Source organism: Coptis chinensis, chromosome 3, assembly GCF_015680905.1.
Source record: "Coptis chinensis isolate HL-2020 chromosome 3, ASM1568090v1, whole genome shotgun sequence".
Classification (NCBI taxonomy): Eukaryota; Viridiplantae; Streptophyta; class Magnoliopsida; order Ranunculales; family Ranunculaceae; genus Coptis; species Coptis chinensis.
This window is the reverse complement of record NC_141458.1, coordinates 13,421,332-13,443,587: the sequence shown is the minus strand read 5'-3', so window position 1 is coordinate 13,443,587 and position 22,256 is coordinate 13,421,332. Positions and strand designations below refer to the sequence as shown.

The following is a 22,256-nucleotide window of genomic DNA, read 5'->3' as shown; positions in this document are numbered from 1 at the left end:
AGTTAAGTGGGCGAGAGTATTAGAGCAAGTCCAATGGGGGCTATACGGGCTGCTAAAGGCAAATATAACACCCTAACCACAAAAATATCATTCCAATAGTGCTGCTAAAAAGGTATTAAATTTGGAAGGAGCCAAAAACCCAACCAAACTTAAGACCTTCGCTAGCAGCTGCCATAATAAGTTCCGAGAGATGGACGACATAGTTTATGTCGTCTGTTGGTTATTTATGTACAGACGGCAGAAACTATGTCGTCTGTCTCCCGTTTTAATTAAATGGACGGATGGCAGACACTGTGTCGTCCGTACCTTTCAGACACTCAACCCGATTTAGACTTAGCCAAATTCAACCAATTTTTCACTCATATGCATTTACTTGTTATCAAAGCCTCAACCCACAACTCTTCAACCACCAACCTCATTTCTTGTGTCAACTTTATAGATCACAAATTTCTCAACTTTGCCTTTACTCAGACTTTTTGCATTACTATTCTCAACTTTGCAACCTTTCTTCTCACATTCATTCTCAACTTTGCAACTTTTCTTCTCAATCACATTCAAAATGGCTTCTTCTTCTCGCTATGTTGAATCAAGCTCCTCATCTAAAGATGGAACATGATGAATGACGATGAGAACATGTTCGTACCTATTTTCTTGTTATTGCAAGACATGCACGAAGCTACTCGTGATCATTGAGGCTCGGTCCCCGGTAGAAAGTACATTTATCGTGATCGAATCAACGCTCACAATAGGATTATGAGGTATTATTTTGTGCAATACCCAAAGTATCCCCTTGATATCTTCTGTAGGAGGTTTAGGATGCACCGTCTTCTCTTCCTCCGAATCTTGAAATCCGTCTCCGACCATGACAAGTACTTCACATACAAGGTTGATGGAATTGGAAAGCCATATTTGACGGGTATGCAAAAGGTGGTTGCTTGCATTTGTTTGCTTGCATATGGTTATAGTGCAGATGCATGGGATGAATACGTTCAAATCGCAAAGAGCACCTTTTTCGAAAGCTTGAGGCATTTTTGTGATGTCATGTTGGCGATTTTCGAGGAAGAATATTTGAGGGCTCCAAACGAAGAAGACATTCAATGTCTACTTGCACAAGGTGAAAATCGTGGCTTCCCGGGTATGCTTGGAAGTTTGGATTGTATGCATTGGCAATGAGAAATGTGTCCTACGGCATGGCAAGGTACATATGTAGGACATAAGAAGAAACCTACAATCATTTTGGAAGCCGTTGCCGATCAAGACTTGTGGATTTGGCACGCTTTTTTTGGTATGGCGGGTTCAAATAACGACGTCAACGTGCTTCAACGTTCTCACCTCTTTGACAATCTTATACGTGGTGATGCTCCTCGCTGCAATTACACCGTGAATGGTCGCCAATACAAAATGGGTTACTATCTAGCCGATGAGATTTATCCTAAATGGGCTACACTTATACAAACAATCCCTCACCCAACAACTCAAATAGAGGGATTCTTTGCTAAGATGCAAGAAGCGTGTCGCAAAGATGTGAAGCGTGTATTTGGTGTCTTACAAGCTAGATGAGGGATAATCAAGAGGCCGGTGCGAATGTGGAGTAGGGATGACATTAATCGGATAATGAAGACGTGTATAATTTTACATAATATGATTGTCGAGGATAAACGAGAAATTGATATCGAAGATTGGCAAATTTACATGGATTGGGAGCCATCAGTCCCATTGCATGTTGTCGGGAATCGAAATGAGAAAATTGCAAGAAGAGTCAACACACTTCGTCACATTCAGAGTAGAGAAACTAATGTTCAACTAAGAGTTGACCTCATCAATCACCTTTGGCAATTTTGTGCGGATCAAGGAATGTAGTATAAGTATTTCTATGTTTGTATAATTGATCCATTTTCTACACAAGTTGGGGATGGAAGTGGAAGTGGAACAAAAAAAAAATGACCACCGGGAACAAGGGGTGAGAAAGAAAGGTTGAAGAAAGGAGGAGAGAATTACAAAATGATGGAGAAGTATTTGGCACAAATGATGAATGCCGCCGCCGATAGGGTAAAGATGATGGAGCTCAAGAAGTGGAAAGAAGACAACAAAATATTAGCACAAGATACTTCTACTCTTGAGCCAGAAGTTGCCGAATACTTCAAGACGATGAAAATAGAGATAATTCGCCAAAGGAGAGAGAGTGGACCGTTTGAAACTCCAAGTGGTGCTTCTAGTGGGGGTGGTGCTTTTACTACTTAGATTAATTTCAATATTGTTTTATTTATTTCATTTCCATTGTTGTTGTTAGTTTATTTCCAATATTATAATTTCAATTTTAATTTGAATTGTCTTGAAACAATATAAAGTCAAACATAGATAATACTCAAACTATAGAACAAACATAAACATAGATAATACTCAAACTACATATTGGAACACAACCAATAGTTACCGACGGCGTTGTGGGTGTTAAAGGCACGACTTCGTCATCTACATCGAGAATGACGTTGGTTTGTCTCCTCGATGTAGTTGTGGACCGGTTTTCTAATTATTCATTCCATTTTGGGCTATCTTTGAGGAGGGCCCAACAATACTCAAATTGAAAGTGTGTGTTGTGAGCCAACATATATGTTGTTTTTGCCTTGGCCAACTGATCTTGGATCGTTGTGCCACTTCTTGCAGTCCTCTCCGAAGAGGAGATAATTCCCGCCCATTTGTTGCAAGCTTTTTGGATGTGTCCAAATCGAGTGAACACCGAATTCTTGATTCTCTTGTTGTTTTCACCATCTCTCTCTTGAAATTTCTCTAATATTCTCTCCCAATAGTGTGTGACTCGTTGCCCCGCACCAACAATTGGATCTTCATTAACATATATCCACGCTTTGCAAAGAGTCTCGTCTTCTTGAATGGAAAAATTGGTGGACCTTGTAGATTGCTTTCCTTTTGATGTGGTTGCATCAACAATTGGATCCATTGTTGTACTTGGAGTAGTGATTGTTGTGGTTGAAGTAGATAGAAATTTTATGAGAATTGGGAGCAAATGGTGAAAGAGTTGTGTGAAGTAGTTGCTATAAATTTGCAACCTCAAAAAAACTAGCCGTTGGGATGTCTGGACTAGACAGATGGCAGAGTTTATGTCGTCCGTTACAATTTAACATACGGACGGCAGAGTTTTAGCCGTCCATCTCCCAAACTTGGCAGCTACTAAAAAGTGCCGTTGGAATGGTTTTAGAAGCTTGGGCTGCCAAATTTGGCTGGGCCTGCTAAAAGGCCTGTGGCACCTTATAGTAGCCAATTATAGCAGCCCTCCATTGAACTTGCTCTTACATATTTTGGAGGGGTGGAGCGTTGTAGTTTCACAAAATCTTGTGATGATTGTCATAATACAAAATAGTTTTATCAAAACCTTGGACTTCGTCTCTGTCTCGCACACTCATTTATAGGCTATAGTAATGATAATTACTTTAGCTCAACGGCCCTGGGAACTTTTCTCCATTAAATTGGCTACTATATCCCCAACACACACACACACAAAATCAATTACAACTATATATTACGGTTAAGTAGAACCATAATAAAATAATATTTTTGGGACCGGGCAAAATTCCTTAATTAAGCAGAGTTTTAGATAAATTTAAATAATCGACTAAATAAAACTTATTTATTTATCCCAATATTTTTTACTTTTTAAAATATATTCCATGCATATTTCTTTTTTCTTTATAACTTATGTATTATTGTAGTGTTAAGGGTCATATTAACAAGTTCCATTATGCATGTTTGTACTAGCAAAAATGCATGATAAATAAAACTCACAGAAAATTATTTCAAATATAATTTTAGTTTCTAAATTTATTTTTAAAATTACGTAAGCATAAAGCCTTTACTCAGATGCCACAAATAATATATATACAGTCCAGCTCCTAAACGGATGTACTTATACACGGACTTAATAATAATAAAAAATGGATATCACATGAGAAAGGGAAAAAAATCCCCACTCGCGCACTACAACTTAAAACCCCATAAATGAAAAGAGAGAAAAAAAAGGAAATAACCAACTTAATATTCTCTCTCCTTCGTGCCATTCTCGGTCCCATTCTCTCTCTCTTCTGTTCTTTTTTCTTCCACACTATTTTCTCTCTCAACTTAGTTTTAAAAAAACGAACAATTTCACCATTTATAAACGTCTCTCTTGATTATTATTTTTTTAGTACAAGAGGTTGACATAGAATATGAAAAAAATGGTGTTTGATGCTGATGTGATGGTGAAAATGTGTTTTGGGGATTTATAGATGGTGGTGGTCTGGTGGAGACGTTTGGGGCATCGGTTAGTGCAAAGAAAATTCAATTGGCTTAAGTAGATCGAGTGTTTGATTTAGTTCACAAATGGAAATTTGTTGCTCATGATTTAGCCGATGAATTTGATTTGTCATGTTTTGTTGGCTTTGAATTGGTTTGCCTAAACTCTTAGATGTCCTGCAAGTGGAATGATCCACCTTTCTCACCTCAGTTAATAAGCTGATATTGCTATTACCCGTCACCGGTTCATGTGCACCTAGGACCTGTTCTTTCGTCACCATCACTCTGTCAGACAATTTCTTGAATTTAGAAGAGTCCCCCAATTGCATTACGAGGAGAGTACCGAACTGGACACTCATACTCGTCGTTGCTAAGGAGTATAAAATTTGTTAGGAATAAACAACTTAATTGTACTTACTCTTTACCAATTACCAAACTATACAAACATTTTGTCTTGTAAGTGTCTTGTACTTCTTAGTTAAGTCCGAGCCCAGTGTAGATACACTATGTCCTTAAGACAGATTTTCCCCCTCATTGTGCTTGAAAGTTGATGGGAAACTGTCTCCCAAGATAGAACAAATTTTCTTCTATAGAAAGCTAGCACTTCAATTCTATAGAATCAGCGAACACAACATAGTATTTGACTAAGAACATAGGGAGAAGAGAAAGATCAGAACTCTGTGTGATATGGTGTGTCTTTCTCTCCAAATTCATCCACTATTTATAGGTGAGTGGTGCCTCTTCAGAACAACACAGTGACTCTTGGGAAAAAGTAAGCAACTTTTTGAAAAATCACATGTTTCGAAAGGACACACCATTTCAGCATAAAACATTGTTTCGAATTAGTTCTTATTTCGAAAGATCACACCTTTTCGGCATGATGCACTGTTTCAAACCAGTGCATATTTTGAAAGGTCACACCTTTTTGGCATAATACACTATTTCAAACTAGTGCACCCTTTCAAAAAGGTTTTTTCTCACTTTACGTACTGTTTCAAGAGAAACCCATTTCATCTCAAGTGGGGTAACTTGGGAGACAAATTACTCATTCATATCTCAATGGATTTATGTAAATCCATTTTTCTAACAATCCCCCACATGAATGAAAATTTGGCTTCTTCTATCATAAACATCGGATTTATGTTCTTTTACAAATGAAAAGATACCGTATCAGGTTAAGTAGCATGGGAGGCCTTGAACTTGCCTTAGTGAAAGACGATCGGGTTTAATTGGACAATTAGTAGACTTCAATTAATGCCCTTGAACTGTCAGCCATTTGTATAAACCTAGACAATCATCTCCACACAGTACCTTCTCGAATATTGTTGGTTCTCACATTTGTGTTCATTTTGGCCTTGAACACTTCTTGGTTTCAAAGAGTGCTTTTGAGACATTTGCCTTAAAATTCTCATAAAAGTGGCCCCACTTCACACTCATATAGGTGATTTTTATAAAGAGTATCCTACAATACTCAACTTGAATAGTTTAACTTTCCAAGATATAGTAAATCATTAAAAGCTTGACTTATCTTGGGTCTCGCAGCAAATATGCACTTTATATAGGAATGGGTTAGAGTATATTATTACTCTCTAGTGTTAACTGACTCACAAACATAATTTAGTTGGCCCTTTGAACCTAGATCGGGGGATATCCATTCAACTAGGTTGGTTTTTCCATTATGAAGACTCTTGATTGATTATCTCAAAGGCTTTAAGCCCATTCCCCTTGATAATCTTTCCACTTGCTCTCTTGTTAAACTTTTTGTAAGTGGATCCGTAATGTTATCTTTTGACCTTACATAGTCGATTGAGATAACTCCATTTGAGAGCAATTGTCTAACGGTGTTATGTCTACAACGTTGTGTCGAGACTTCTCGTTATACATGCTACTTTGTGCTTTACCAATAGTAGATTGGTTGTCACAGTGTATACACACTGCTGGCACAGATTTAGCCCAGTTTGGAATATCCTCTAAGAAATTTTGAAGTCACTCTGCTTTTTCTCCAGCCTTGTCCAATGCTATGAATTCTGATTCCATAGTGAACCTCGCTATGCACGTTTATTTTGAGGATTTCCAAGAAACAGCTCCACCTCTAAGTGTAAAGACATATCTACTTGTGGACTTTGAGTATTTAGTGTTAGATATCCAATTAGCATCGTAATAGCTTTCTATAACGGCTGGATATCTTGTATAGTGCAGACCAAAATTTTTAGTATACTTTAACTATCCCAAAACTCTCAGTATGGCAGTCTAATGATCTCTGCCAGGATTACTCATATATCGACTTATCTTGCTCATAGAGTATGCTATGTCAGGCCTTGTACAATTCATGACATACATTAAACTGTCAAGTATACGAGAGTATTCTAGTTGAGATATGCTATCTCTAGTATTTTTAGCTAAATGAAGATTTACATCAACTGGTGACTTTTTTGGTGTGATATTATATTTCTTAAACTTTTCAAGAATCGTCTCAATGTAATGAGATTGTGATAAAACAAGTCCATCCTCCATCCTAGAGATCTTAATTCCTAGGATAACATCAGCGACACCTAAATCTTTCATGTCAAACTTACTTGACAAGATTTGTTTGGTAGATTTTATAACTTCCATATTACTACCCAAAATTAGCATATCGTCTACATAGAGACAAACAATGACACATCCCTGTTGAGTGATTTTGACATAGACACACTTGTCACACTCGTTTATTTTGAAGCCGTTTGACAACATTGCATTGTCAAATTTTTCATGCCATTGCTTAGGTGCTTGCTTTAATCTATATAAGGATTTAGTAAACTTGCAAACTTTCCTTTCTTGTCTAGGAGCAATAAACCCTTCGGATTGTTCTATGCATATTTCTTCATCTAACTCACCATTCAAGAATACCATCTTTACATACATTTGATGTATCTCAAATCCATGTATTGATGCTATTGCTATTAGCATCCTTATGGAAGTTATTCTTGTAACTGGAGAGTAATTGTCAAAATAATCTAATCCTTCCTTTTGTCTAAAGTCTTTGATAAACACGTAAATGTTACATATATTTATGTCCAATTTTATATTAGTTAGTTCATTGAATTAATTTGTTTGATTTAGTTAGTGTGTTTTTAGTAATTTTGCAGGATCGGAATTAACTTGATTAAAAGTGTCAAAATTGTCGAGATTCAAAGATATCAATGTGTGTATGTTGATCTAGTTCAGTGGAGGTACAGAATATATATGTTGTTCGCATTGGGGTATGGCTATGGGTTATAGCTTACTAGCTTTGGAGCTTGTGTTGTTTCTGGTGGTTTGGAATTTTGGAGTTCGAACCATGCAGGCTAAAGTCAGTTTGAAGGAATTAGTGTACCGAACTATAAAAGCCCATGAGCTAAAGACTGGACCATGTGCACCAAGCCAATTATTAGCACTTAAATAGACCAGCCCATATACATTAAAGCCCACAAAAACTAACAAAGCCCACACCAATATAACCCACCATACATCCGGAGCACCGAATGAAGAAATTAGTTTCCTTTTTCATTCCTTCTCACAAACAGGAGACCATTTCTTTCCGATCCAATCCCAAATCTCACGCAACTCGACTGAATTAGATATTTCTAATTCATATCAAACTCTGATTGTTAATCCAGTATATATAGAAGAGAAAAACCAAGCTGGAGAGGGCGGAAAAAGAGAGAACAGGGAGAGACAGAAAAGTGGAGCTCGAGTTAGTACGCGGATTAAATCTTGGGGACAGGACGAATTGGAGGAGAAGACTTCAACGCAAGACTACAGTTTTTGCAATGATTAATTCTTCTTTTGATTTCATTTTTCCATTCATTGTTATGTATAGCTAAACTCAAGTCCAGGGAAGATGAAGCCTTAGGCTAATGTTTGTGTTTTTTTGGGATTAATTTCGATGATTTCCAATTAGTTTAAATTGCTATATTCTTCTAGTTTCATGTATTGATAGCTAGCTTATATCTTTCATATAGTATGTCACACATGCTTTATAGTTCAATATTCGTTACTATTAGTTAAGCTTGTTTTAACTGTTGACGTCAAATTTAGATATTATTCGTACCATAAAAAGATGAGTAATCTTTTAAGTTTGATCTGTAGTGCCAAAACTTTAGAAGATACATATTTAGTTAAGAGTTGTCACGATCATATTTTCGAGAAAGTAAGGGTTACATTTCCCTCGTGCTACTCGTATAAAATCTGGAATATTGAAATTGATTCTATAAATACAAACTAGGGTCTAAGGTGGATTCAACAGTCCTAGGTTGCTCTCCATTAGTAGTTTTAATATAAGTTTTATTGCTTTCATAGTTTAACTAGCTTTAGTTGATAATTCTTATTCCTTCAAACAAATATAGTTCGGATTAAGTTAAGTAGTATTTTAATATTCAATTGTACCCAAGTAGCAATTCCTGTGGGATCGACCTGTTTGCCACAACTATTTTCAACGATAGCTGTGCGTTTGCGGTTTAATTATAGGGTTTAATTAGTCTATTTATTTAGGTCGTTTAATTTCCTACCAAGTTTTTGGCGCCGCTGCCGGGGATTGCAGTGGTACAATTGAGTGTTAAAATTTTATTTATCGTGATTCGTAGTTTAAGCTTGGTCGTAGTTTTATTATTTCTTAGTTTCCATGTCTAATTTTGATTTTCGCAGGCAGTAAACAAAGAATTTTTCTTACAAAGCTGATAGTCGTGATTTTCTTGTGGATTTTTTTTTTTGGAAGTTACTTGTTTGTCGTCACCCGGCGTCGCAAGTAGCCCTCGAAGGCTCACGCCGGAGGTACGTCTCTATCTTTTGTGGGGTTGAACTTTGTTTGCTTTGTGTGTTTTGTGTGTTTTTATTGTTTTTTGCATTTAGGAAGGTTAATTCACATTTGACCAGCCTTATGCATTTTGCATTATGACAAGTTTTAACCCGCTCACCAAGAAAGCCCTTTTGACACGTGGATCGAGTGACGGTGCTTTTGCACAAGAATTGGAAATCGTGTTATTTGGGTTTAGGAGCAAATATATTAAACATTATTAAAAATTCAACTGGTTTGAAATAATTGTTTGATATTATTTGTGTGTGTGCATCATTTGCATTTTATCAGTTTTAGGTGTTAAGTTAGTTTCCTTTTCGTTAGGGTGTCGTCCTATAGAGTCTTAAGAAAGAAAAAATAAATAAAAATGGAAGGAGGCAATAATAACGAAGTTGTTGCCCAAGTACCTAGATCCATTAAGGAGTTTATCTATCCCACTAAGACAACTCGACCGTCTTGCATCGTTCCTCCACCGACCAATGTTAATCATTTCGAGTTAAAGCCCAATCTACTTGGGCTACTTCCTAAGTTTAGGGGAATGGATGAGGAAGATCCGTATCTTCACGTAAGGGAATTTGAGGATATCTGTGGGACTGCTAAGCTTTAACAATTTAGTGACGATGCTATAAAATTGAAGTTATTCCCATTTTCCTTGAAGGAGAGAGCGAAGAGTTGGTTTCACACTCTTCCATCTAATTCTATTGCGACCTAGGAAAAATTGTGCGTTGTGTTCTTAAAGAATTTTTTCCCAAATCATAAGGCAACTGCTTTTAGAAAAGTAATTTCATCTTTCTGCCAAAATGAGGGTGAGTCGTTGTGGAAGTGTATGGAGAGATTCAAAGACATACTCTTGCAGTGTCGTCCTAACCATGGCCTTGAGAAAGGTAGACTGGTACAAATTTTTTATGAGGGCCTTGATTTTAATTCTAAGGCCATGGTTGAGACCATGAGTACGTGAGATTTTTGTGATAAAACTGTGGATGATGCATGGTCGTTTTTAGAAGACGTTGCTGAAAAGGTTCAGCAGTGGGAAACTAGTCGTGAGTCTAAGAAGGTAGCTAGTAGTACTACAAAGAATGTTATGTTTTACGTTGATAAGGATTTTGATGCGAATGCCAAAATAGCTGCCTTAGTTAGAAGAGTTGAGGCTCTTAAACTAGAAAAGGAGACAAAATCTCCAGCTCAAGTTAATAATGTTGAGACCCTTGGTTGTCTTTTGTGCGATAGTTTTGATCATGTTATTGATAATTGCCCTGGCGTGACTGCACAAGTCAATGCCTTTAACACATACCAGAACCCAAGCAACAACTCCTTTTCTAATAATAGTTATAACCAAGGGTGGCGTAATAACCCTAATTTGTCTTGGTCTAAAGGTATACACCAGGGAAGTCCAATTAGTAACTCCAACCCAACACAACAGTATGTACCCCAACCACCGAAACTTTCACCCATGGAGGAAGCCATTAATCAGTTAACACAGACCAATTTTCAATTTCAAAAAGATGTCAAACAACAATTATTCTCGAACTCACAATCCATTGCCAAGTTGGAAGTTCAAATGGGTCAAATTGCTAATATTTTGAATGAGAGGGACAAGGGTAAGTTTCCTAGTCAACCAGTAGCTAATCCAAATGGTCAACATGAGGTAGGCTCTAACTTGAGCCAATGACACCACCATGAGCAAGTAAAGTCGATTACTACACTTTTTTTTTTTTTTTTTTTTTTTGGTAAGCGAGGTTTTTTGAGAGGTCCCCTACCCCTTTTATTAGAAATAAATTGTAAAACAAAAACTTGTTACATTCTCACTCTCTCAAATATTGCTTACCCCTCGCATCATCATATATAATTCTTTTTACATCCTCTGTAAGCAGTGTCGGTTCTAACTCTAAAAAATTACATGATGGAATATTAGGCTGCAATAGCATCGGCTAACTTATTAGATTCTCAAAACGCGTGGCAGATGTTAATGCTCAAATTGGGCTTCCATTCGCATAATAGCCCGTATCATCTTTTTGGCCTGCCATGGTTCCGGTCCCTTTTATTTAAGAAGGCTATTACGGTCATTGAATCGGTGCGCACTTGAATTGTCTTGTTCCTTTTCTTAGCGCCATTTTCATTCCCTCGCTCTCTTGCTTCCAATTCAATAAGGTCTATCGATGGCTTGTTCGCTCTTCCATGGCTAGCCGCTAATACCTTCCCCTTCATGATCTCTCTCTAATCTTTGCCCCCCTAGCTGACCTTTGAGTGATCCATCGGTGTTGAGGACATGACTACCCACTACGGTTTCGCCAACGCACAAATTGGTGCTTCTTTTGCTTTGTTGCTACCTCCACATTCCACTTATCAGTGAACCTCTCAATCTCTGGTCCATACTCCATTTTTATGTCTCTTCGCCTTCGACTTTGCTCTCACATCACTAAATAACAGTCGAGATATCTGCTGAACATTCACTGCTTTGTTTTCAAAAATCCTATCATTCCTTGCTTTCCAAATCCAGTAAATGAACCCATTCCACATTAGCCTCATCACATCTTTCTCTATTCCTTTCCCTGCGACCACGGCTTCAACCCATGAAACCTCCCATTTGCCAAGTAGGTTCTATTCTTCTGTTGTACCCCATTTTCTGCGAGAGATATTTCCCATAATGATTGTGGTATAAAGCAACCATGAAATAGATGGTCCTCCGTCTCCGGTTTCTCTCAGCAGAATATACAAGTATCGAGTCTACAACCTTTTGTTGTTTCATTTTTTCCAGCGTTTTCAATCCCCACTTAGCCATCCGGTGATGAAGGAATGCACGGGAATTTTGTTTGCATACCAAACCAGCTTATGCCATTGAACTTCTTGCCTTACTCCTCTCAAACTCTCATCACATTATCCTTCATGCTATACTCACCATTTGTGGATCACGGACCATACTATGTTATCCTCATCCCCATAATCTCCACTTCTTCATTTTCTATTGCGCGTAATCTCTCCTATTTGATTCTTTACCTTACTTTCGTGAACTCCCATTTACCATCTATTATGAAATTCGACCTTTGTAGCTTTGCTTGTTGCATCTCGAATCATATAACAGTCCCTAAGGAAACTTCTCTCTTAATATCCCAAAAGGATGCCATGGTTCATTCAGGCTTCGTTCCTCTACCATTGCCTATCGGTGGAATACTATATCTGCCGCTTCCTTTCTAGCTTTGAGTATATTCCTCCAACTCGACGAACAATCAATTGGTGTTTTCAGTTGCCAAAAGTCTCTCCCTCGACTAGGTTCTTTTGTACCCACTTTGTACCCACGGGTTTCTGCCTTGGTGATGAGGTTCCATAGTGGTTTCATGGTAGCGGCTTTATTAACTTTCTCTATACATCGAATTCCTAACCCACCTTCCTCATATGGGTAACATATATCATCCCATCCTATCAATGCATGAGATTGTTTTCTGATCATTACGTCCATAGGAAATTCCTAAAATCTTATTGATGTCATCAACTGTCTTTTGGGGTAGTGTGAATGCGACCATCAATACACACTTAGGTTATTCAACTTTGCCTTCACCAAGCGTAATCTTCCCGCATAAGAAAGTAATCTGCCCTTCCGACTTTGAATAAATACGTGATCTTTGATATTAATGGAAAACAATCGTGGACTTGGTCTAAGTAGTAATCAAAGGCAGCCCTAAGTACTTTCTTGGCAGCTCACCCCTAGGGAACGGCGATTAATGCGCTCTATGGCTATACTTACCCTATCATCCATTCGGCAAAGAAAACATTGCTTTTTTGTACATTCACTTCCAACCCGATACTCTGCTGAAAATTTGAGATTATCCTTGAGTTTAGTGGTCGTTCTATTATCTCCATACATGAACACCATCGGATCATCGCAAAGGATAAGTGAGTAATGACCGGTTCCGCACACTTAGCATGTAACCGATCATGGCCTTCTCTAACACCGTGATGCATGATTTCGTAAATAAATCCATAACCAAAGACAAAGAGGTAGGGGTGATATTGGGTCACCCCTGTCTAATCCCTCTTCTTCCTTTGAAATAGCCATACGAGGATCCATTTATCATAACGAGTAAGAAGGTGTCTCCACAACACAGTTTCACCCATTTAATGAACCTTTCGGCATCCCAACTCTTCTCATTGCAAACTCGGTGATTCCCATCTCACTGAATCATACGCCTTTCTTAAATCCACCTTTGCCGCACATCTTGGAGGATACTCATTCCTGTGATAATTATGCACTAATTCTTGAGATAAGAGGATATTATCCTGGATACTTCTTCCACTTATAAAGGCTGATTGGTTGAGATTCACTAACTGCGGCATTACTTCCTTCATTCTTCTTGTCATTACCTTGGTTATGCACTTATATATAACCCCACAACAAGCAATAGGTCTATAATCTGATAAAGACAAAGGTACTTGCGTTTTTGGTATGAGTGTAATACACGTAGCATTTACCTCACTAAGCATCTGACTCACGGAGAAAAAATTCTGTATTGCCTTAATGAAATCATCACCAATGATCCGCCATGTGCATTTGAAGAAAAAAGCGGAGAATCCATCACTTCCTGGAGCTTTTTCATCACCAATGTTTGATAGAGCTTCTATTATCTCATCTCTAGTTACCTCCCTCTGTAGGTCCACATAGTTCTGTGAGGTTATCTGCTGCCTTGGGCCAATATCTTCAAAAACTGAAAAATCCACAGCCCCCATCACATTAGGAATTTGTAAAGGTCTTTGTAATACTCCACACATTCATTTCCAATCTCATTGTAATCTGTATTACATTACCCCCGAGTCTCGCGGACATGTGATCTTGTTTGTAGCTCTCCTTGCTTGCGGTTTTAAAAAAATAAGGCGTGTTATTATCACCTCCCCTATCACTTGATCTCTGGACTTCTGTCTATACATATCTTCCTCCGTTGTAACTGCTTGTGTATAGGCAGTAATCACTTCTCTTTCCTTCCTAATAATCTCACAGTTTTGCGGCTGATTTTGTAGTTGTGTTTGTACCCTATCCATCTGTTGTTTTATTTCTTTCACCCGGTCCACTACACTTCCCACTCTGTCTCTATTCCACTGTATAAGAGCTGCTTTCGTTAGTTTTAACTTCCTCATGAAGGTATACATAGGATTCCCTACCACCTCACTTCTCCACGTCTCTGCCACTGTTTTCATGAACTCCTTCTCTCTATACCAGAAATTAAAAAATTTAAAGGCTCTTTTCTTTTGATTCCTCTGCACCACCGATCTCACAATCATGGGTGTATGGTGCGAGGCGACTCGGCATTCGGGAACTCTGCTTCATGGTCCTCATATGTCCCAATCCATTCTGAATTCCCCATTACTTTCGATCCGGTTTCTGGTGATCCGTTCTACTTGCCTGTTATTCCAAGTATATAAATTGCCTTTGAATTTAATATCTACTAGTCCAAATTTTTGATTAACACAATCCATAATATCTTGAAGTTACGTTGTCTAACTTCCAGTCCACCCACTTTTTCATGCGAGTTCAATATGGCGTTGAAATCACCCATTAGCATCCACGGCTTCGAATTTGGCATGATAAATCCACTAAGCTTCTCCATAGTTCTCTCCTCGATCTAACCCTGTACTTTGATATACCAGCGATACAACCACCTCCTCTCCTGAAATAGTACTCTCCTCCATTGTTTGTATTTGTGTGTCCTTCAAGAACAACTTTCTTTTTGTGCAAATTCTCGGATCAGCAAAACCATATATTACCACCATCGATATCAATGTAAGTGTCCTCCGTCTTCCAGCGATTGAATGTTTTACGGAGAATTCTATCTCGATTCTTCTTCTTTACTCTTGTTTCTACCAACCCCATCACACTAATGTCATACTTCCTCACCATATCTTTAACTTCAACTTGCTTAAAAGCTTTGTTGAACCCCCTGATGTTCCAGCAGGCGTAATTTATCATTTACGGTGTTGGGTTGGTGCTAAGAGGCTTAGTATAGCCTCCTCTTTTTTACTGCCTCTACTGTCCTCTGTACGCTCTGTACCTGTTTCCCTGTGGTCTGCTGAGTTCAAATGTGCCTCATCACTTAGAGTTTCATTCAGTCCCTCTTCCACATCAGTCCTCCCGAACAAATGTTTGTATCGATTGTCTCCATACATCAACAATATCCTCTTTTTATCATCCTCTCTTTCTCCAAAGTTTCGGTCATGGTCATCTTCTTGATCACTGCTGCTGCCATTTCTCTTGTGTACTGTGTCGCTCTGGCAATCTTCTTCCTTTTCCCCTTTATTACTTCTCACTTTATAGCTCTTTTTCCTCTTCGGAGATTGCCACTCTGTGTCCTCACTAACTGAGTGAATTTCCTGTACTTCTGTGTCCTCTGACACTGCTAGTTTCCCCTTACTACCATCTGTTGTGTCTTTAGTATTTACCTTCGCACACTCTATGATACTCCCCTTTGCTCCCTCTCTGTCAACCCCCTCTCTGTCAGTATCTTTGCATTGTCTTCCTTCTATATTTCCTTCATCTGATTTTTTCAGCCATACTCTTTGTGCCTTTGCCTCTGGTTTTGTCTGCCTTGGGAGTGGTAAACATGTTGATAATAAGGTTGAGATGCCTAGGGTAGAGGTTTGGTCTAATTTGGGAGAGCATGAGAGTGAGGAGAGTGATATTAGTGGTCCTCATGCTAGGGAAGCTTCTAGGCAACCTTTTATTCCTATGAAGTCTAGTCCTGTGCCACATTATATACCTAAAGCTCCTTTTCCTAAAAGATTGGTTCAAGCAACGAAAGGAACACAATCTAATGAAATTTTGGATGTTTTTAAAAAGGTTCAAATAAATATTCCACTCCTGGAGGCTATTAAACAAATTCCGGCCTATGCCAAGTTCTTAAAAGATTTATGTATTGTGAAACGTAAGATGCATGTGCAGAAGAGAGCTTTTCTTACAGAGCAAGTAAGCTCAATCATTCAATACAAAACTCCTCCTAAGTTTAAAGATCTAGGTTATCCCACCATTTCATGTGTTATAGGAAGTCACAAGATAGAACAAACTTTAGTTGATTTGGGAGCGAGTGTGAATTTACTCCCTTATTCTGTGTATATGCAATTAGGATTGGGAGAGCTTAAGTCCACTCCAATAACATTACAACTTGCTGATAGATCTGTTAAAATCCCTCGTGGTGTTATTGAAGATGTTTTGATTCAAGTAGATAAATTTTATTTTCTAGTGGACTTTGTGGTTCTTGATACTCAACTTGTCCAAAATTCTAAAGGAAATATTCCTGTGATTCTTGGTAGGCCATTTTTGGGTACAGCTAATGCTATTATAAATTGTAGAAATGGTGTCATGAAAGTCTCTTTTGGAAATATGACAGTCGAGCTTAATGTTTTTTATGTGAGTAAACAACTTGGAGAGATAGAGAATATATATGAGGTTAATATGGTCGAGACTGCTAGCAAACAATTAAGCACTAATAATGACGCTAGTTCGATTTTGGATGATGATTTTTGGTTGTCTGATAGTGATGATGATGATGTACTAAAACTAGTGGTGCATACTCTATCTGATGAACTATCTCTTGATAGTACTCTTGAAGTTAACTCTTCATGTCCTAATTCCATCGTCCCTCTCTCTAGTACTTTCATCCCATGTTTTGACCCTAGCTGTGTTGTTGTAGTGAATGACTTTCATGAGAAATTTCCTAAGGATTATCTTGATTTGTTAGAGAAAAATAAGCAATTACTTGAGGAAAATGAGTAGTTGTCTTAGAGGATGCTATCTCTTGAGAGTGAAAACATTGTTTTGAGTTCTCAAGCTTATGAGACGATGTGTGTTGCTAATAAATTAAAAGTGGAGAATGAATCTCTTAGTGATATGAATAAATCTTTGGAAAGTGAGTTTCGCATGATTAAGAAAAGTTAAAAAGCTATTGAAACTTATTTTGATCTTTTACAGAAGAATTTCGACTCCAATATGACATTTCAAAATCCATGTAATGGTGCTGACAATTTGGATATGATCCCAAGTGCTGGGGAGTGTTCCAGTGATCACGATCGTATTATTACTTGTTCTAGGTCTGCTCCATCTTCTCTAGAACGTGTCCCAGCTACTGTCCTTTCCACTACTCATATTGAACGTCCTAGGCCTCGCATTGTTTGTCATTATTGTGGTGGTCAGGGTCATATGAAATATCATTGTCAGGTTAGAAAAGGAGAATTTCAGTTTTGGTATAAATCTAATCCTCGTGTAAACCAGGGTAACTCTTTAAACCGGGTTCCACAATCACGTGCTCCATCTCATGACATTGCTAATTTTGTTATCATACATAGTCTATCTAATAGACCTATGAAATGTGATTATAATTTGCCTAGGAATCATGGTAAGAAAATGAGAGTGCAATATAAACAGACACAACCTAGACACTTTCCACCTAAGGTCCGTGTCGTTTGGGTACGGAAAGATGATTTGAAAGTGTTGTCGGATTTGTGAAAATCTGATAGCATTATCACTATTTGTTAAGTGCATTGTCTCATGTTCGCCTATAGTACATTGTATTTGCATATCTTATTAGGTGATATATGGTATGTTTAAGTGTTATTTTGCATAAGTTTAGGGGTGGCAATTTTTACATCACACGATCTTTTGCTTGAGATTGGTATATTTGAATATCTGCGTGATATTGTATGCACTCATATGGTAGTGTTAATCCTAAGTTTGGGGGTGCGAAGCATTCATCTGCTAGAGACGTTAAATGTAGCGCTTATGGGAGGCAACCCATGTTTTTCTTATTGTTGAGTCTTTTGTGCACGTGTATCATGTATTCCACTCTAGCACTTTTTCTCCGCCTTGTTGGAGACATGTAACTCGATCTATGGAATAATACACGTGACACATTTTAGTCATTGTAGTAATTTGGTTCTTTATATATATTATCACTATTATATCTTTGGTAAGGTACTAATTTCTACAGGTGACAAGAGATTTTATTTGTCATTTTTGAAAATATTGGTAACCTCTTTCCTTATTCTTTTACTCGTCTATGTCGATATCTTTTCAATTGAGCATATATGTCAACATTGAGGACAATGTCTATGATAGGTTGGGGTGGGAACAAAAGCTTTTGTTTTGCGAAAAATAAAATAACATTGTATGATAAATGGTGATTTTCTATGATGAAAATATTTAGGAATTTTTTATTTCTAATGCCACTGATTTTCAAGGAATTTAAGAAGTTAAGAGTCACTTTTGAAGTTATTGTTGCTTAGACTATTTTCTACTTCTAGAAATAGATTTTGTTGATGGAAGTCCAAGCCAAAGTGGAATTTGCACTATTAGCCAATTGATATATGTAAAGTTGAAGAGTAATTTAACCTCCTAGTGAACTAAAAGAGGAATATAGAGACTTAACCCGTGAGACTTGAACCTGTCAATTCTAATTTCTTGGAGTGTTTTTACGTAAATTCTGAGTCCGAGTTGACTCAATCATTCTTCTGTGCTTAAATTCGTTGTATAGTCTCATTATTCTTCTTTTGGTCGATCACGAAGTGGCATCAACTGGGGAGATAGCCATTAGGTCTTGTAATCTATTTGAAGCGGAATATCATATTGATAAGTCAAGTAGTGAACCAATTAGCCTTTATCTATACCGCCTAGTAGGATCATCATATTAACCCTTTTGAGCCTTATATATTAAGCCTTTTCTTCTTAAACCAATTATCCTTAACCTAACTCTAAATAAGGAGTGTAAACCCATATTATTAGCCTTACCCATATTTCTGAGGATTTCTAAAGGACTAAGGAGAAAGCTAGAAGAAAGAAGATTCAGAAGGAAAATTTACCAAAATCAAATGAAGAAAATCATTCATTTTGCTCAAAGTGATTAAATAGAAAAAGAAGAAAAGGAAAAAAAAAAAAGAAATATATAGAGAAAAAAATTAAAGAAAAAGAAAAAGAAATCATTAAGCAGAAGTAGTGAGAAAAGAAAGTAATGTGGTCTACAAAGTGAAGAAATTTTCCAAGAAGGTCAAGTACAAGAAAAGTCTTTAGTACATTCTCAGAAATTTTTGAATCCTTTTACCTTTTCTTGTTAACCTATCCTAAGCCCCGTAATACCCAGACTTATCACAAAAGTATGATATGAAGTGTAGAATAGGTGAGAGGATGCTAAAGTGAAGGACCCGACACTTCACATGTGATTGACATTCTTTCCATGAGACTAATTTGTGTTTGAAATTTCATAAGTCCGTCTTTCAAGCTAAGTATGTGGGATGTTCTATTATTTTACTCATTTTCCTGCATATAAAGGTAAAATTGAAAACTTATCTGAAAGAGAGACTTTCTTGTGAGTGTATGTATGGTGAGGATTGAAGTTGATATGCTCTTTGGATAGCAAGTTAGGAATTCTGTTACTTGGATAGGAGATTGTATTAGTTTGGCTAAACACACACACACACGCTTTGGGGTAGGAAATTAGTCAATGTTTTCTATCTTTGGAAGTAGCGATAAGTCTTGGTGATGATGATGTAAACTGTGGTAATTGCTGATTTTTTTTAACTTGTTTATCAGTTGGAAAAGTTTTTATCTCTGAGAAAATTATATCACCATTGGTTATGGTTATGCTATGTTAATGTTTGTGGGTACCGTTTCTGAAAACCCTCACGAGACTAACCTTGTCCACTAGGGATAACCTAGGGGTTTAAAAGGCTTGTTACACATGCTAAGTGTAATCGTGATTCCTACGAAAGTGAGCTATAGGATTTTTGTTTTTCTTATTAGTTTACTTTTGGTTTTGCTCGAGGACTAGCAAAATGTAAGTTTGGGGGTATTTGATAAACACGTAAATGTTACATATATTTACGTCCAATTTTATATTAGTTAGTTCATTTAATTAATTTGTTTGATTTAGTTAGTGTGTTTTTAATGATTTTGCAGGATCGGAATTAGCTTGATTAAAAGTGTCAAAATTGTCGAGATTCGAAGATATCAGTGTGTGTACGTTGATCTAGTTCAGTGGAGGTGCAGAATATATACGTTGTTCGCATTAGGGTATGGCTATGGGTTATAGCTTACTAGCTTTGGAGCTTATGTTGTTTCTGGTGGTTTGGAATTTTTGAGTTCGAACCATGCGGGCTAAAGTCAGTTTGAAGGAATTAGTGTACCGAACTATAAAAGCCTATGAGCTAAAGACTAGACCATGTGCACCAAGCCAATTATTAGCACTTAAATAGACCAGCCCATATACATTAAACCCACAAAAACTAACAAAGCCCACACCAATATAACCCACCATACATCCGGACCACCGAATGAAGGAATTAGTTTCCTTCTCACAAACAGGAGACCACTTCTTTCCGATCCAATCCTGAATCTCACGCAACTCGACCGAATTAGATATTTATATCAAACTCTGATTGTTAATCCAGTATATATAGAAGAGAAAAACCAAGCTGGAGAGGATGGAAAAAGAGAGAACAGGGAGAGACAGAAAAGTGGAGCTCGAGTTAGTACACGGATTAAAGCTTGGGGACAGGACGAATTGGAGGAGAAGATTTCAACGCGAGACTACAGTTTTTGCAATGATTAATTCTTCTTTTGATTTCATTTTTCCATTCATTGTTATGTATAGCTAAACTCAAGTCTAGGGAAGATGAAGCCTTAAGCTAATGTTTGTGTTTTTTTGGGATTAATCTCAATGATTTCCAGTTAGTTTAAATTGCTATATTCTTCTAGTTTCATGTATTGATAGCTAGCTTATATCTTTCATATAGTATGTCACACATGTTTTATAGTTTGATATTCGTTGCTATTTGTTAAGCTTGTTTTAACTGTTGACGTCAAATTTAGATATTATTCGTGCCGTAAAAAGACGAGTAATCTTTTAAGTTTGAGATATAGTGCCGAAACTTTAGAAGATACATGTTTAGTTAAGAGTTGTCACGATCATATTTTCGAGAAAGCAAGGGTTACCTTTCCCTCGTGCTACTCGTATAAATTCTGGAATATTGCTCTTCATTAATAGTTTTAATATAAGTTTTATTGCTTTTATAGTTTAACTAGCTTTAGTTGATAATTATTATTCCTTCAAACAAATATAGTTCGGATTAGGTTAAATAGTATTTTAATATTGAATTGTACCCAAGTAGCAATCCCTGTGAGATCGACCTGTTCGCCGCAACTATTTTCAACGATAGCTGTGCGCTTGCGGTTTAATTATAGGGTTTAATTAGTCTATTTATTTAGGCCGTTTAATTTCCAATCAAGTTGCAATAAACCCTTCGGGTTGTTCTATGTATATTTCTTCATCTAACTCACCATTCAAGAATACAATCTTTACATCCATTTGATGTATCTCAAATCCATGTATTGATGCTATTGCTATTAGCATCCTTATGGAAGTTATTCTTGTAACTAGAGAGTAAGTGTCAAAATAATCCAATCCTTCATTTTGTCTAAAGTCTTTGACCACAAGTCTAGCTTTATACTTGTCGATTGATCCATCAGTCTTAAATTTCTTTGTGAATATACACTTATATCCCAAAGTCTTGGAACCTGGTGGTAAATCCACCAATTTCCATGTATGATTTTGCATTATGGATTCAATCTAGCTATTTGTTGCTTCTTTCCAATAAGTAGCTTCTGGAGATGACATTGCCTCCTTGAACGTTTGAGGAATATTTTCCAACAAGTATGTTAGAAAATCAGGTCCAAAAGACATTGACGTCCTTGACCTTTTGCTACGTCTAGGTTCCTCCTCAATTTCGTTTTGTGTAGGATGGTTACTAGTTGTAGCATCTAAAGTTCTCTTTGTTGAACTTGGCTTTATACACATGTTATACGGAAACGCATTTTCGAAGAATGAAGCATTCCTTGACTCAATAATCGTATTAACATGTATATCTTGAATCTATGATTTATGAACCAGAAAACGATATGCACTACTATTGTTTGCATATCCAATGAATACACAATCAGTAGTCTTGGGGTCCTATCTTCACCTTCTTAGGTTTAGGGACTTCCACAATTTGTATGGTGTTTTAAGCGTCTTCTTGTTAGGAATCTTGTTGAGAGTGTAATTGGCGGAAAGCAAAGCTTCCCCCCACAAATTCTGGGGTAAACCAGAACTTAACAACGTAGCATTCATTATCTCTTTTAGAGTTCGGTTTTTGC

General features: G+C 37.2%; 1 protein-coding gene and 1 pseudogene across 1 annotated transcript; one reads left to right on the top strand and one right to left on the bottom strand.

Annotated features, from left to right (window-relative positions):
- Positions 1–753: 753 nt before the first annotated feature.
- LOC147508065 (uncharacterized) lies at positions 754–1,560 on the top strand (annotated as a pseudogene).
- A 970-nt stretch (positions 1,561–2,530) lies between these two features.
- On the bottom strand, positions 2,531–2,956 carry LOC147508064 (uncharacterized). Its single transcript, XM_086596753.1, has one exon. The coding sequence runs from the start codon at positions 2,954–2,956 to the stop codon at positions 2,531–2,533; it is 426 nt and encodes a 141-aa protein (XP_086452879.1).
- Between the last annotated feature and the right edge of the window lie 19,300 nt (positions 2,957–22,256).

What these genes read in the sequence shown, in the direction of transcription:
- LOC147508064 (XM_086596753.1), bottom strand. Translation starts at nt 2,956, where the DNA reads ATGGATCCAATTGTTGATGCAACCACATCAAAAGGAAAGCAATCTACA.